Below are 16,797 nucleotides of genomic sequence, written 5' to 3'. Positions count from 1 at the left end.
TTCCCCTGCCTCTTGTCCAGGTGCGATGCTGCTGTGTGCAGCACATGGGATATGGCGTCCTCCGTGGACCTGTTGGGGCGGTATGCAAATTGCAGGGGGTCCATGTTGATGGGGAGGGAGGAGCAGATGTAGCCCTTTACTAGCTTCTCGAAGCACTTCATGGCTATGGAGGTGAGAGCTACAGGGCGGTAGTCGTTGAGGCAAGCAGGCTTGGATTTTTTGGGTACAGGGATAATAGTGGACTTCTTCAGGCAGGTGGGGATGACAGCCTGTTCTAAGGACAGGTTAAATATGTCAGTGAATACTGGGGCCAGTTGGTCGGCACAGACTTTTAGGACGCGGCCGGGGATGCCGTCTGGACCTGCTGCCTTCCTGATATTCACTTTTTTAAAGGTCCGCCTCACCTCATGCTCTGTTACCCTGAACACTGCGCCTCCATCAGCAGCCGACCCCCCCCCCCCCCATTGCCGAGGCTTGTGAGCTGGTGTTGTTATTACCAGCATCAAACCTTGCATAGAAGGTATTGAGGTCATTTGCTAAGGAGATGTCACTGTTCAGTTTGAGGGAGGCGCCTTTGTAGTCTGTCATCGTTTTGAGCCCCTGCCACATAGCTCTAGAGTCAGCTTGTTCAAACTGGAGTTCAATTTTATCCCTGTAGCGTCGTTTGGCCTCTGACACAGTCCTCCTTACGTTGTATCGCGCCACCTTGTGGTCATTCATGTTGCCTGCCTCTAGGCCGTCGTTGTATGCTTTGGTGCGCTCTCTCAGAGCTTACTATACTATAGTTTAATTCACAATAGTGACACAGACGTATTTAATTAGGTTAATCAATAATCTAGATTGATTGGGCCAATGTTCCCTCCTCTAGATCACCTTGAAGACTTGGACCAAACAATACCTGACATTATTGAATATAGAGAACATAACTTTCTTATTTGTCTATTGTCTTCTCTAATTCATTATTGATCTACTGTATTGCTAATATTTCTTCATTCAAAGCCCCAATCCAATTTCATTGTTGATCTATTGCTAATATTTCTTCATTCAAGCGCCCCAATCCAATTTATAAATTAGTTAAATGCTTAAATGGAAAATATCTTTTTGTGTGTTATTTCTTTTTTGTTTTGTTTTTCCGACTTTCCTAATCCAATGTAAATCAGATTATAGGTCTGTTTTACTCCATTGTTTACAACTATTACTTTTGTCTAGTGTGTTAGTCCATGTATCAAGAGCTCAGCTGCTGTCTAGTGTGTTAGTCCTTGTATCAAGAGCTCAGCTAGTCAGCTAGAGAATGAAAAAAGGCGGGTGTTTTTTCACATGATGAAGAGCCATTTGGCTGCAAATCGTTCCCATGAGTGGAGAGAGCGTGTGGGTTATTATGTTTGTATTTAAATTGCACCATGGTATAATCTAATTTAAACCATGATACCATAATGATATTTTCACCATTTGGAAATATCATGATACATTTTTGGGAAATACCATGAAATACCCTTTTTTGTGAGGGATCACCATATTTTCCTCTGATGATCTTTGTGTGGTGGGGCCACCCATTAATTTACTTTTAGCATACGTATTGGGCCTTTAACTTACCGGGTGTTCTCTCTTCCTTCTAGCTGCACACAGACATGGACCAGGGGGAGGATGAGGTGAAATATACCCTGTCTGGAGAAGGAGCAGGCTCCATCTTCACCATCGACCAGACTACAGGGGACATACATGCACTAGTTGGACTGGACAGGTAAGTAGCAGGCTACCTTGGTTCCTTGTCTGGTAGTTAAAATGGGGGAGATGGCATTGGAGTTTTGTTGTGAATTGTGAATTGTGAAAATTGTGTATCACCACGAGGACGCACATGCACGCAACAAGCACAGGCATTACGCTGAAAACAAAATGAGTGCACTAAAGGCGTGTAAACATGCCCTTGTGCTTACATTTCTATTGGTCTATACCAGGGGTCAGCAACCTTTACTATCAAAAGAGCCATTCCCCCCCCCCCCCCCCCCCCCCCCCTCCCACAAAATAAAATTCCTCTGGAGCCACACAACTAATTTACCCTTCAAATGAAGCTAACACAGTGTATAACATAGTTATCCCCAAGCATACCCCACATTTAGCATAAAACGCCTGACAATTGCATACCCAAAGTAATTAGCGATTTATTATACTTTATACTTATAGCACACAGTTTGTTGCATTAACCTTTTCCACCCGGAGCCTATTTTCTGAAAATCCGCCTAAAATATATACCTAGGTAAATGGAATATTGCTCCACTTCTACAAGGTTCATTTGCATATTCTTGGTATCTAGGGACATCTATGGACCTCAGGGAATGTATTCACAGTGTTAGAAATATTGTGTATATTACTAGGCTTGCTTAAATTGTGATGAAACAAAGGAGAATATGAATTATGATTTTTCTTTGCATCTTTGACAGTGAATAACACCATGCTAATAATGACCAAACATTAGAAACTGCCACTAATCTCGTTCAGTGCCTTCTTGAGATAATGTGTAAATTAATAAAGGGAAGATTATTAAACAGAAGGTTCTGTAGATACAGTACTGAATTCTCCCATCCGGACCAATGCAATTTGAAATATTATTATAGAATATAGAATAGGAGGCTTATAAATTACCTTATTATAGCCAATTCGCACATTTATATATACATATATTATCTTTCAAATGCCCGAGTTCAATTTGGATTTAGTATCACCAGGCGTGCATAAGAATAGATAATGAAATCTACTGTAATCTACTGTACTTTTTATTTTCCCCACAGTGCAACCTTTTTGAAACTAATTTCAGATCTAATTGTTCCTACATGTTAACAATAGGGGAGAGAAACTTGAAAGCCTTTCAATATTTGTCAAAAACGTTACCTTTTGTGGCTTATTATCCCGAATATTAACAGTTATTGAAATAATTCATAAAGAACTCTGAACCTTGAACACCATAAAATCTTCCAGGAAGTGTAATTTTAAAGACTTTCAACGCAGAACCATATCTGTGGAACTCTGCTACAAAATGCCTGCAAAAAGACTACAATTCCCATGGTTCAAAATATCCAAAATGGTCGCCCTTGCGGATAGAATTGGTCAAATCTAAAAGTTAAATCTATCTAATGACACTTTTAACCTATTGCTAAACTAACGTATTGATGATAGTATACATTCTACATGCTGTTGTGACATGTTCATGATGTTAATACTTGAATACGGATTTATGACCAGATGTCATTTGCGGTCCGCCGATGGACCGCACAGGGGGAATTATAAAGCAACAAAAAGAAATGTTTTGACTTATAACAAAGGAAAACCTCAAACTCTTATGAAGAGGAGAAAAAAGCCTGGCTGTGTAGACCTATTTTCAAATAAAACACAGAAGAGGAGACAAAACACTGGTGTTTGTAGATCCGCCTAAAATATATACCTAGGTAAATGGAATATTGCTCCACTTCTACAAGGTTCATTTGCATATTCTTGGTATCTAGGGACATCTATGGACCTCAGGGAATGTATTCACAGTGTTAGAAATATTGTGTATATTACTAGGCTTGCTTAAATTGTGATGAAACAAAGGAGAATATGAATTATGATTTTTCTTTGCATCTTTGACAGTGAATAACACCATGCTAATAATGACCAAACATTAGAAACTGCCACTAATCTCGTTCAGTGCCTTCTTGAGATAATGTGTAAATTAATAAAGGGAAGATTATTAAACAGAAGGTTCTGTAGATACAGTACTGAATTCTCCCATCCGGACCAATGCAATTTGAAATATTATTATAGAATATAGAATAGGAGGCTTATAAATTACCTTATTATAGCCAATTCGCACATTTATATATACATATATTATCTTTCAAATGCCCGAGTTCAATTTGGATTTAGTATCACCAGGCGTGCATAAGAATAGATAATGAAATCTACTGTAATCTACTGTACTTTTTATTTTCCCCACAGTGCAACCTTTTTGAAACTAATTTCAGATCTAATTGTTCCTACATGTTAACAATAGGGGAGAGAAACTTGAAAGCCTTTCAATATTTGTCAAAAACGTTACCTTTTGTGGCTTATTATCCCGAATATTAACAGTTATTGAAATAATTCATAAAGAACTCTGAACCTTGAACACCATAAAATCTTCCAGGAAGTGTAATTTTAAAGACTTTCAACGCAGAACCATATCTGTGGAACTCTGCTACAAAATGCCTGCAAAAAGACTACAATTCCCATGGTTCAAAATATCCAAAATGGTCGCCCTTGCGGATAGAATTGGTCAAATCTAAAAGTTAAATCTATCTAATGACACTTTTAACCTATTGCTAAACTAACGTATTGATGATAGTATACATTCTACATGCTGTTGTGACATGTTCATGATGTTAATACTTGAATACGGATTTATGACCAGATGTCATTTGCGGTCCGCCGATGGACCGCACAGGGGGAATTATAAAGCAACAAAAAGAAATGTTTTGACTTATAACAAAGGAAAACCTCAAACTCTTATGAAGAGGAGAAAAAAGCCTGGCTGTGTAGACCTATTTTCAAATAAAACACAGAAGAGGAGACAAAACACTGGTGTTTGTAGATCGACTTTGAAATAAAACCCTGAACTATTCAGGTATATTTGAGTCCTTCCCTTATTTGTGGAACATTTATAAAATAAAAAGTAGTCCACTTTGAAAAAAAGACTACCATGTGTAGACCTACTTTGAAATAAAACACAGAAGAGGAGAAAAAACACTGGCATCTGTAGACCTACTTTGAAATAAAACCCTGAACTATGCAGCTCTATTTGAGTCCTTCCCTTATTTGTGGAAAATCTATAAAATAAAAAAGATAATACAGGTAAGGCATAGCTACAGGTAAGCCTGCATCGTTAGTCGTGAAAGCAAATTAATCTGTCCACGCTGAATTAAACCCTCTATTTTCCTCAGACTTTCCTTTTTTTGGATGTATCCATGGTTCTGTTTCATTAGGGGCTCTGCTTGGCATCACTACTGCACTCGCTCGCGTACGTGCACGCGCACTGAATAAATTCCACAAATGTACCTTTAATACCAGTATTAGTCTGACCACACCCCTCATCAGCTTACCTTCATAAGCAGGTGTGTGGTCACCTGCTCTCCTCCTTCTCGCTTTCACCACAAGAAAGTGCCTCGGTAGTACCCCACTTGACGTGTTGTTAGGGGGAAAAAAAATTTTGTTTACAAGGAGGAGATACGTTGACATCATATCTTTATTTTCTCTCTCACTATTTTCGAGAAAATACGGCGATATTGTCTTCGTACTGGAGTGTCTAGAAGATGATGATCATTCTAAAAACCCTCCACCGGTTTTTCGTATTGGGAGCACGCCGCTGCATGCTTCTCAACTGCAGTTCCTTGCTGTGTTGTTGGGGTGAAACCTGTCAGGCCACAGCTGAACTGTCGGACATGCCGCTGTTGTGAGAAGCGGTGCGTTCCAGGTTGGGTGAGTAGTGTTTGCTGGCAGGCTCCACTTGTCTGTTAGTGCTATGGGGGCTACTTGACAATGTTTATGGAAACCGGCCCCAGGCTAGGGTCCTTTGTTCAGCCACCTAGGCGACAGAAGACCTTGGTCTGAAGACCATTATAGTTAGTGGGCCGCGACCATTAACACTGGTGATCCCTGTGTGTTTTGGACGAGTGGATTCTCTCTGTCACCGTGTTAAGGCCCCATCTTTCATATCCAAATGAGAGTATTCCTTCACGAGGGGATATGTGCATGAATGTGCGATAGCGGCAGATTCATGTTCAAAGTCAGCTACACAGGCCAGTTGGTATTGTGCTGATTCCGTCGGGTGTTGGTAATATCACCGTCGTGAAGCGGTGTTGACATCTTGTTTTCTCTTTTCTCTTAAAAAGTGAGGAGAGGTTCAGAACGGCGGCCTGTCTGGGTGAGTGTTATGTCATTGTTTACAGGTTCAATTGATAGCTGCTTAGCTTACGGTTAGGCAGTCAGCTGTTAACTGCTGCGTTAGCCTGCTGGGATCACTACATGGCCTGCTCAGGTGGGCCTACTGTTAGCCAGTCAGCTGTTAGCTGCGGTGCTAACATGTCGTGATCGCTAGGTAACGTTAGCTTGCTGCTATAAGCCATGGCCTGGCGCGGGGTAGCTTAGCTTCTCGCGCGCCGCCGTGGGCTCGCTTCTGATCGCATGCGTCGTTAGCGGCGTCTCGCGAGCAGAAGCAGTAGCACCCGTACGGTTGGAGCGGCCGTTAGCTTGATGCTATTCTGTTGAACGTGCTTTGATTTTAACATGTTTTACACTCTTGACTACGACGTCATCCTTGACAGGGGATGTTTCGTCGACCCTGCCCTGAGCCAGGACGGCAAGGTTGCATCGACAAAGGACTGTAGTGCGGGTTGGAGCGGCGACGCTGCCCAGTTCGATCAACACAGGAGCGGCTGTGTTCCTACGGTGTCTGTGACTGCACTTCGCTGATCTACGTTCCGGGTAGGAACAGGTTTGACCAGACCTAATAACACGTTTTCTGGTTTTACTTTTCTAAATGTATTGTGAATAACGATGTTTTTCCCAAAACGTGTGTTGCTGCAATGCATTTGGGATACGGCGCGGGTTATGTGTGAGCTGTTTTTGTCACTGGCAGTTAGCTTCTCCGTGCAAATCGGGATGTAATGATCTGGTTGTTGTGTGAGAAACATCATGGTGTTTATATGTACCGTGTACTCACAACTAAGGTAACTAACCTATGAAGCTATGCTTGGTGACAAGTGAGTAATGTTCTTTTCTCAGCCTGTGATGACAATGAACAGTGTGTTCACATATTAACAGGTTTTCCTGTTTTAACTGGCCGTATTGAGGGTAAAATAAGAGGATTGTGTTTCCCCCCGGTTCCCTGGGGACTTTTTCATCCTCCTATCAGACATGTTGTGCACTAATTGTGTCTTTTGTGTGGTAGGGATGCAATGTAACTCTTAGCTTGATTGCTGAGGTTGTGCTAAATCTGCTGGAGAAACTTTATTTTCCTAAAAGAAAAAATGGTTTGGTCGCTGTGGCCAATACTAATCGAGAATGATGTATTCTCTCATTGTGAAAAACGGCGTTCCTCTGTTGAGTGTTTTTTGCCATTTTTTGTAGGTGATGACGGGTTGTGTGTGTCATGTGACCTACAACTGGGTTGGACTGGCCACAGAAGCACATGTGTATGTTGGACCGGGGCTCTTAGAGCCCTCTCTATTCTGTGTTTTTCCTTAGTAAAAATCAGATAGCAGGTTAGCTCGTGCGCTGTGTGGAGCTGTCAAACGCTTCATAGAGCTGACTATGACTGTGTCATATTCTCTTTTTGTCATTACATCGTATCATGGGTGTGGGGTCGTAAAGGGGTGAACTGGTAACCTTTCCTCTCCCCCTTGTTCTGTCGGTCAGGGGTACACCCCCTGTCCTTCAAGGTTCCCGTCACGTGGCGGTTCGGCACGTTACGGGGGGGGGGGGGGGGGGGAGTTTCCTGGTCCCACGGCCTGGTATATTGGGCGTGTGTACCGCAGGAATTCCCCCGCCATAGAGTACGTCACCGTGCGCGTCTCTGTTGGTAGGACTTCCGTGTGCTGTTCAGGTCGGACCCCTTCTTCCATGTGAGGGAGCCTCCATCAGAGTACAGAGCCTTCCTCCTCAGATTGTCAAAGTGAGTGGACCCTCTAGAAGGGTCCTATTCTATTGTATATGATTCAATTCGTTTATTGAGTGTGTATGGGTTCAGTGCCTCTTCCCCGGAGAGCCCTAAAACCAATTTTTTTTACATAAGATAAGATAAGATATTCCTTTATTGATCCCCTTGGGGAAATTCAGGCATCATAGCAGCATGGGGGGGAGGGGGGGAGGGGTACAGGTAGTAAAACAACACAGTATACAGGTAGTAAAAGACAACTCAGGCAGTGTAAACAATTTGATCAATATGGTCAATATAATTTACTATCTGACTAGCTGAGGAATATTCACATTATTCACAGTGTCACATGAGGTGCAGTATGCAAGAGGTAGTGTTATAATAATTTACTATCTACTGAGTATACATTAATCAAAGTACCAGGGTAGTCTACTTTGTCCCCCTTGGGTTCCTATAAGTCCCAGGTCAATGTCTGGTAGCAGTCGCTGTCGCTGCCCCCTGTTGTGGGGCCTGGAGGCTGCTAGTCGCTGCCCACTGTTGTGGAGCCTGATGGCCGCTGGTATGAAGGACTGTCCGAGGCGGTTAGTTGAGTGTCGGGGGGGGATGAGTCTGTGGCTGAACGAGCTTCTCATCTTGACTAGCTCGTCGTAGAGGGGGTGGTAGGGGTTCTCCATGATGGCATCCAGCTTCCTTATCATCCCCCTCTCTACCATCACCTCAAGTCTAGGTAGCTCGACTCCCACCACAGAGCTAGCCTTCCTCACCAGCTTGTTGAGCTTGTTGGTGTCCCTTGAGTTGATGTAGCCTCCCCAGCATGCCACAGCATAGAAGAGGATGCTGGCCACAACAGACTGGTAAAAAGACTGCAGCAGTTTGTTGCACACATTGAAGGACCTGAGTCTCCTCAGGAAGAACAGCCTGCTCTGTCCCTTCCTGTAGAGGGCCTCTGTGTTGTCCGACCAGTCCAGTTTATTGTTCAGGTGTACCCCAAGGAACTTGTATGAGTCCACCATCTCCACATCCACCCCTCGGATGGAGATGGGAATCGGGAGGGGCCTCTTCTTGCCCCTCCGGAAGTCCACCACCAGCTCCTTGGTCTTACTGGTGTTGAGTTGGAGGTGGTTGCTGTCGCTCCACCCCACGAAGCTCTCCACCAGGGCTCTGGTGCATGGCTCAAGGTGCAATATATTCTTTTCAATCTGTACAGCTCGCGTGGGAAGTCTCTCTGGGGATCCCCGTCTCCTTCCTATGGGAGGGTGGTGGGATGTAAAAATGTGAACATTTTTTACCCCGGCTGTGTAGACTGGGATACATACTGTTGATGCTTCCTTCTTTTCTATTCCAGAAGTGTTGGAGTTAGGGAGTGTCACACCCCTCTTGTCGTTCCCCTGGGCGCCTTGGGGATTCAATGACAGGTCTAAATAGCCTGTTCATTGATGGGGGTGTGTCCCGACGCACGTATAGTGCTAGCTCGCTGTAAACAGGCGATTGACTGGCACGCCTTGGTTGCTTGTGGTTGAAACAGCGTTTTTATAAAGCAACTGAGATGGGGGTTTTTCCTCTTCCGACGACCAGATCCCATGACCTGGGTTGGTTTTTCGACGGATTCTCGTTCATGTCTGGGGGATGATGACGGAATGGATCTGAACATATGTAGAGGGGTCTCACGCCCTTGGGGTGGGCCACCAGGCGCGGTTCGCCCGAACGTCTGGGTGGCGCCTTCTTTTCATGTTAAGATCAACACGCATATCTGCCCTTCTCCTGGAGTAGGCATGTCGGCGTGGTTAGGGCACAGGACTGGTTCTGGTCACGCTGGTCCAGATCAGTTGAACCCGTTGTCCGCCGGGGATGCAGATCTGCTGTTCTGGTACCCTGAGGGACTTGGGCTTTTTTCAGGGGGAAAATGCCAGGTCGGTCTGGGTGTCACAGGGTTAAGCGCTATGGAGACCCTGGTTGGGTACGTTTTTACTCAGCACTGTCGTAATGGCTTACAGCCATGCCATTCTGTACATGCTCGATCTCGTCGGATCTCGGCCGCTACACAGGTTGGTCCTGGTTAGTACTTGTTTGGGAGACCGCCTGGGAATACCAAGTACGGTGTGCTTAGGGGCTGGTTCTCCATTCTTTTTCGCTCCTCTCTCACGCATGGCGAAGAGGGGCCTGTGGGGGTGGTTTTTTGACCTCCTCTGGTGACCCTGTGCTTCCCGTACCGCCAGGCCCGGTCCGAAGTGATGTTTGCGACCCGTAGGCCTGGGTTAACCCTTTTTTGAAAACTGAAACACTTGTACTGCGGTATAGCCGGTGTATACCCGCAGGTGTGTTTTGGAGTTTTTTCTTGAGGGGTTATAGGAACAACCACCGCATTGGGTAACACCGAGGTGGTTGATTCCCTGGTGTGTTGGAGCAGTGTCAACTCCCGGGTTCACCGGTTGAGGGTGCCCCTGCACGTTCATGACGTCTGCCAATCGTGTCAGCCTTCTCTGCCTCGACCCCTCTGGGTGGGGGTTTTTAAATGGAGGCTTGGTCATGCAACACCGCCAGCTTACGCTCCTTCCGCCGGGGCGGCTGTGTTCAGCTGTCCCCTCTGGCGCCTGTCTCGTCCGCAGTCTCCAGGCTAGGGTTAACAGCCTGTTGCCTGGTTTTTCCCCGGTGCGCTGCCTGCTTCCGTTGGTTAACCTTTTTTGTGTGCTTACGGCCATGCTGACTGCCTGTTCTGCAGGGTCAGTGTGCCAGGCGGTGTACTATTGGGGGGACAGGGCCCGCTCGGCTTACGGCCATACCAACCTGAACTCGCCCGATCTCGTCCGATCTCGGAAGCTAAGCAGGTTCTGGCCTGGTTAGTACTTGGATGGGATTCCGCCTGGGAATACCAGGGGCAGTAACTGAGGGGCCTTTGTCCGAATACGCTGGCGATGTGGGGGGCGGGGCACTACGTGCCCACCTGGTGGGGTCTTGATGCTGACATCATGGACTTCTCCGGGCCCCCATTCCAGGGAGTCCAGTCCTTTTGGTGGGTCTGGGTCTTCCTTCGCGCTCCGCTGCTACGGCCTTGCCACGGGGTTGGGTTTGCCCTTGACCCCGTGATTCTGGGGGCAGTAACGAGGTTGTTCCTCCGTTCGTTCCCGGGTGGCATGCGGGTTGTGCGTGTGTGTAGTCGTGGGGTCAAGCCACGGTCTGCTCACCCTGTGCGTTGAGTTGCTTGAGTGCCTCTTCGCACGGTCGGGTCCGTCGCCTTCCCGTGAAGCCTCTAATAGGGGGGATACCCTCCATTAGGGGGGGTCGGGGGGGCTCGGCCCTCCCTGTTCTGATGGTTTTGGGGGGCTGTCAGCGGGGTGTATTTGTCAGCCAGCGGCTCCGCTTGGCCTCCCTTTGTGCAGTAGTGATGCCAAGCAGAGCCCCTAATGAAACAGAACGTTAGGTTATGACTATAACCAAGTTCTGTTAATTAGGGGTGACGCTTGGCATCAGACGGCCGCTGCAGCCCTTGACCTCACCTTGTGGTGAAAGCTTGGGAAGGAGGAGAGCAGGTGACCACACACCTGCTTATGAAGGTAAGCTGATGAGGGGTGTGGTCAGACTAATACTGGTATTAAAGGTACATTTGTGGAATTTATTCAGTGCGCGTGCACGTACGCGAGCGATTGCAGTAGTGATGCCAAGCGTCACCCCTAATTAACAGAACTTGGTTATAGTCATAACCTAACGTTAGCTTACTGGGGGGTCGGAAACTCAGGATTAGCCACTTGCAGACGGCAGGGAGAGGCACATGTACGGGATGTGACGTACTGTATATTTTAGTTGATGAAATATTTTAGTTGACTAAATATTTTAGTTGATGAAATATTTTTTCATTTCAGTGTCACAGTATGACATCGATTTCCAAAATAAGAGATAAAAAAATCAAGTACATTTAAAAAAATTAAAATTAAAATGTTGACCAGGGAGCCGCAGCTGATTGGCTAAAGAGCCGCCTGCGGCTCCGGAGTTGCTGGTCCTGGTCTATACGATCTTCCTCGAAATCTAACAAACTAACTGCCTGTCAATCAAAAGGGGTCGAAAAGGCTATACGAGGTAGGACATCTGGTAGACTATAATAACGGAAAACAGTCTATTTGGGTGAAAATGTTAATGTAATCAAAAATGGTAAATGTACTGCATTTATATAGTGCTGTTATCCTAAGCGCTTTACAACTTATGCCTCACATTCACCTATTATTAACTCACACAGTTCCCCCCCCCCCCACCCCACCTACCCAACCCCCCCCCCTCCACCCCACCTACCTCCAATGTACAGTTTCTTTGTCAAATGTATATACTCTCTTTTTTAGACAATTTTTGTATCACAAACAGTACTGTATTTGGAAATCTGGTATGTCATAAATGTATAGATGTAGCAGTACTGTCTATCTGTATGTCATGTATGTCATATATGTTATAAACGATGAATTGAAAATGGGGGGCCCTGATGTAAACAAGACGAAAGTCTTTCTCTGGTCTGCATCCCCTTAACAATTGTGTGTATTGAGCTGTACTGTATTGTACCCATTCTGCAATCTGTTAATAAAATGTTCAATCAATCAATCAATGACATTCACACCGATGGCAGAGGCAAGCATGCAAGGTGCCAACCTGACACACTGCTGGGAGAAGCCGGAATCTAACTGGGAACTTTCAGATTACCAGACGACTGCTCTACCTCCTGAGCCACTGTCACCCCCCTCAAACAAAAACGCAAGCTGTTTACAAGAAAACACTGTTGGATACTTTTAAGCAGGGGTGTAAAGTACTTGAGTGATTGTACTTTGTTACAATACTTAAGTACTGTTTTTGGGGATTTGTACTTTACTCAAGTATTATTAGGTTTGTATAATTGTACTTTTACTCAATTACATTTCAGAGGAAAATAAACATACTGACTGCTATCAGAAGAATAGACAGTCAGAGTGACAAGCTACAGAAGATGGCCACAAACTATAGTACGAGTGATGAAGAGAACGAAACGGAACATTTCATTGCCCGGGAATAAAAAAAAGTTTTACTTTAACTTTTTAGTACTTAAGTACATTTAAAAGTAGAAACTTTTTTACTTTTACTCAAGTGTGTTTTTAGCCAGATACTCTGACTTTTACTTGAGTACGATTTTGAGACGGTACCCATACTTTCACTTAAGTATAATTTCTGGGTACTTTTTACACCCCTGCTTTTAAGTAATACTGTTGGTAATATGTTAGTTTAGGGAACATAATATAATAAAAATGACATCCCTAGGAATTAATGAGGAACTACACAACAAACTGTTGTAGATCACTCAAGTATCAGATCTGATGCCTCAGAGCACATAAATCCCAATGGCACATTCAGTAAAGAACAATCCATTTGAAAAGTTACACAAAATATTTGTTCCTTATCAATTTGTTAAGATAAAGCTCCTTATTAGTTCCTATGTGCTTAATCATTATTAGTGCCCTCTAAATGTAGTTTTTTATAGTCACATTATAGGGGAATTACGCCCATACGTGTTATTCCTATGGTCCAGGAATATTAGTGAAGATGAACAACTCTCCAGAAACTCTAGTTAGTGTTAAAACTTAAACTTGCAATGTCATCCAGTATGAAGTCTGGAGCTGCTCCATATACAATGAATTGGGAAAGATAGTAGGGATGACACTGAGAGCACCCAGGGGAATGATTATACATGTGCATTTTCTGTGGCAGAGCTGAGAGCACGGCTATAAAATAAAGTTCATTATTCTAAATAAGAAAAAAAACTACTTTCTCTGGGTTCACATTGGAACAGCTCCAGATTTTATACTTGATAACATTACACATTTAAGTATTGATTGTCCGGTTTCTGGCTTTTGGAGCGGCAGAGAATAGCTTATGTTCACAAATATTGATTGAAGTTTCCTATGCCTTGGAAATTAATAATGACACACAAGATATGTGTGCCCCAATGATAAGGATCGGTGCCTAACATGCCTATGAATAATTATACTATGGATTTAGACACTACAAATGTATTACGTGGCCCATAATGGCCCCCAAACAGCATTACCAACTTCAAAAGACCCACGCCCCTGTGATGTAGATAGGTAGGCATAGGCAGTGAGAGCCAGCATAATCACCAGGGTTATCAAGTGGGCACCTCCCTTCACCTTGGGAAGGCTCGACACTTAGTTCCAGTGTCCCAGAACAACCCCCCTCCATGCTAGTTCTCATTTTCCATGATACCCACAGGCAGAGCTTCCTTGTGTTATCCTATCCTTAGAAGCAACAGACAAAAAAAGGAATACTCTTACACTTTGTTTACGTTGTTAACTTTTTGCCTCAATCAAATCCACTGACTTCCTTTCAACGCTTCTTCCAACAATTAATTTACGGCATTTTGCAACCCTAACCCTAACCCACACATAAATCACCAACTCTCCCAATAATCATTTAATTAAAACTCAAAAGTGTGAAATAATCACTTCGGGCCGTTACCCAAATTGACACGTATATTCAATATCCAAATTATCATCTGACTATATCCAATAATGAAAGGTAGAAACATCTTTCAACGGTTTATTCAAAGTGAATCAAGCAATTAGTTACAGACAGGGGTACGTTGCAAGGAGGTTCATTGCAACGGGCTGAAATTCTAGATTCTGCCAAGAGCAGGAATAATCAAGCGTCCTTTATGTCGTCACTAAACCAATGAAGATGCTTCTTCGGGAATAGCAGCAGAATACAATACTGACACAATACCAAATAAAGGAATATGTATTGGTCAGCTAGTTAGGATTGGATTACAAAATGTTTAGAACACAGACTCTCGTCTCCTAACAAGAGCTGTTGTGAGGAATGCGAAGGCATTCCCTGTGTGCACACTATAATATTTGTCAGCTTTAACACAGTAGATAAACACATTGTAGACGCTGTTTAAGTTATTTACATATTTACAATAGATGGAATTATAGACGGATGGATAGATAGATAGATAGATAGATAGATAGATAGATAGATAGATAGATAGATAGATAGACAGACAGACAGACAGACAGACAGACAGACAGACAGACAGACAGACAGACAGACAGACAGACAGACAGATAGACAGATAGATAGATAGATAGATAGATAGATAGATAGATAGATAGATAGATAGATAGATAGATAGATAGATAGATAGATAGATAGATAGATAGATAGATAGATAGATGTATAGATAGATACTTTTTATGGATATTCTTTCATTAGCAAAAAACCTGCCAGGATCTGACAAAAGGCAACAGAGCTTTCCCACATTTACAGTCACGTCGAGTGTACATACAGAAAGAAGCAAAAAAAGCCATAATATATACAATCACACAGCATATAAAATCATAACAATAAGACAACAAGGCGAGACAAAAGTAAGGATAACAAATCAATTAAAACACGTACAACTTGACTGACAATGGTTGGAGATCAAGGTTTTAAATTCTGCAACAGAGGGGAGAAGCTCAAGCTTTAAGGACGGTTGGAGTTCATTCCATGAGCTATAGGGCATCATAGAAAAATGCTGATTTAACAGAAATGGCTATGGGACGACAATAATATGTACAAGAGGCATGGTTTCCATCTGTGGCCTTGCTCTGCTGGCAGCGGTTTATTCATTCACATTGACTCATACCACAACAGCTCATGTGTTCTCCTCTCCGGGAGAAGCATGTGTGGGAAGAATAAAAAGTAGGAGGGAACCAAGACTTATATAGATCCCGGTACACTACAGAATTCACTTCAAAGTCCTCACTTTCACTTTCAGAGCACTTCACGGTCAGGCCCCTATCTACATCACGGAACTCATCCATCCCTACACAAACACCCGCTCACTCAGATCTGCCGATCAGCACCTCCTAGTGATCCCCAGGACCAGGCTAAAAACAAGGGGTGATCGAGCCTTCGAGGTGACAGCACCAAGGCTCTGGAACGCTCTCCCCCTGGACCTGCGAACTGCCCCCTCTGAGAACTCGTTTAAAAAACAACTAAAAACACATTTGTTCAGGCAGGCTTTTAATCACACATAGGCGCCTTTTTCTGTTCTATAGTGTTGTTTTAATTAGTGACTCATGATTTTATCCAAATTCTTTTATTCTACTTTTTCTATCTGGTTTCACTGTTTTTTAACTGCTGTTTGTCTGTTGTCATTTATTTCTGATTTTGTTTTTATTGTGTTTTTATATTAAGATGTAGTGTAAAGCACCCTGTGCATTCGTGCTGTGAAGGGTGCTCTATAAATAAAGGTCATTCATTCATTCATATACTCCCCAACCTGGCGTAGACAGTAGAAGCTCCGCCTATAGCGCCATCCAGTGGACACAGATATATATGCAGTCATGGGAGTAGTAGAGGACAGTTACAGTTAGTTACAACCATACATACACCCTCTAGATTCAACACTCCCACTTATGGTTGCTTAGTACACTGTATGAACTCTTCAAAACAATTTACAAAGAAAATAACACAGTCTTAGAACATCAAAAAGAGTATGGCAGTCAATATTTACACACCAAACATGACCTCTGCAAATCTCCCCTCAGTTTCAATTTTGAAGCAGGCTTCGTCATAGCGTCTGCTACCATGTCATCTGTTGGACAATAAACCAGTGTCATCCTTTCTTCTCTGATGACAGATCTGATGAAATGGTACTTTATATCCATATGCTTACACCTCTGTCGACACACAGGGTTTCTCGCAATGGCAATAGTACCCTGGTTGTCCTCATAAACAACAGTTTTCTTATATACATAGTTATCCATCCCTCCGAGCAGTTGTTCTAGATAAATACACTCCTGTATCGTCATGGCCAGGGCCATGTATTCGGCTTCACAAGTTGACAGTGCCACTGTGGGCTGCTTCTTTGTTTTCCATGAAACCAGTGAGCTGTTTGTGTTTAAACTAACACAGTATCCAGTAGTACTCCTTCTATCTGTGATGTCAGCAGCCCAGTCTGCATCACTGTACTGCCCTGTCAAGGCTAACCGCAGTAACTTGAAAAAAGTCAAAATTTAGTTATGAGTGAAATTGACCTTGTCAATAAATGTTTTATCTTGTGACCAAGTTTCAGATGTTAATGTCGCTCAGTTTTGGAGATATGGGGTTTTAAAAACTGC

At 43.6% G+C, this 16,797-nt stretch overlaps 1 protein-coding gene across 1 annotated transcript in view; it reads left to right on the top strand.

Annotated features, from left to right (window-relative positions):
* cdh12a (cadherin 12a) overlaps positions 1-16,797 on the top strand; it is a 483,846-nt gene that overhangs the window by 86,019 nt on the left and 381,030 nt on the right. The window contains exon 2 of the mRNA XM_084328112.1: positions 1,617-1,741. Within this exon, the coding sequence (XP_084184238.1) occupies positions 1,617-1,741 (125 nt within the window). The remainder of the gene's footprint in view (positions 1-1,616; positions 1,742-16,797) is intronic.

The sequence above is a fragment of the Notolepis coatsorum genome, assembly GCF_963971535.1.
Source record: "Notolepis coatsorum genome assembly, chromosome: 13".
Classification (NCBI taxonomy): domain Eukaryota; kingdom Metazoa; phylum Chordata; class Actinopteri; order Aulopiformes; family Paralepididae; genus Notolepis; species Notolepis coatsorum.
The sequence above is the reverse complement of the archived record's forward strand: the minus strand, read 5'-3'. Positions and strand labels throughout refer to the sequence as shown.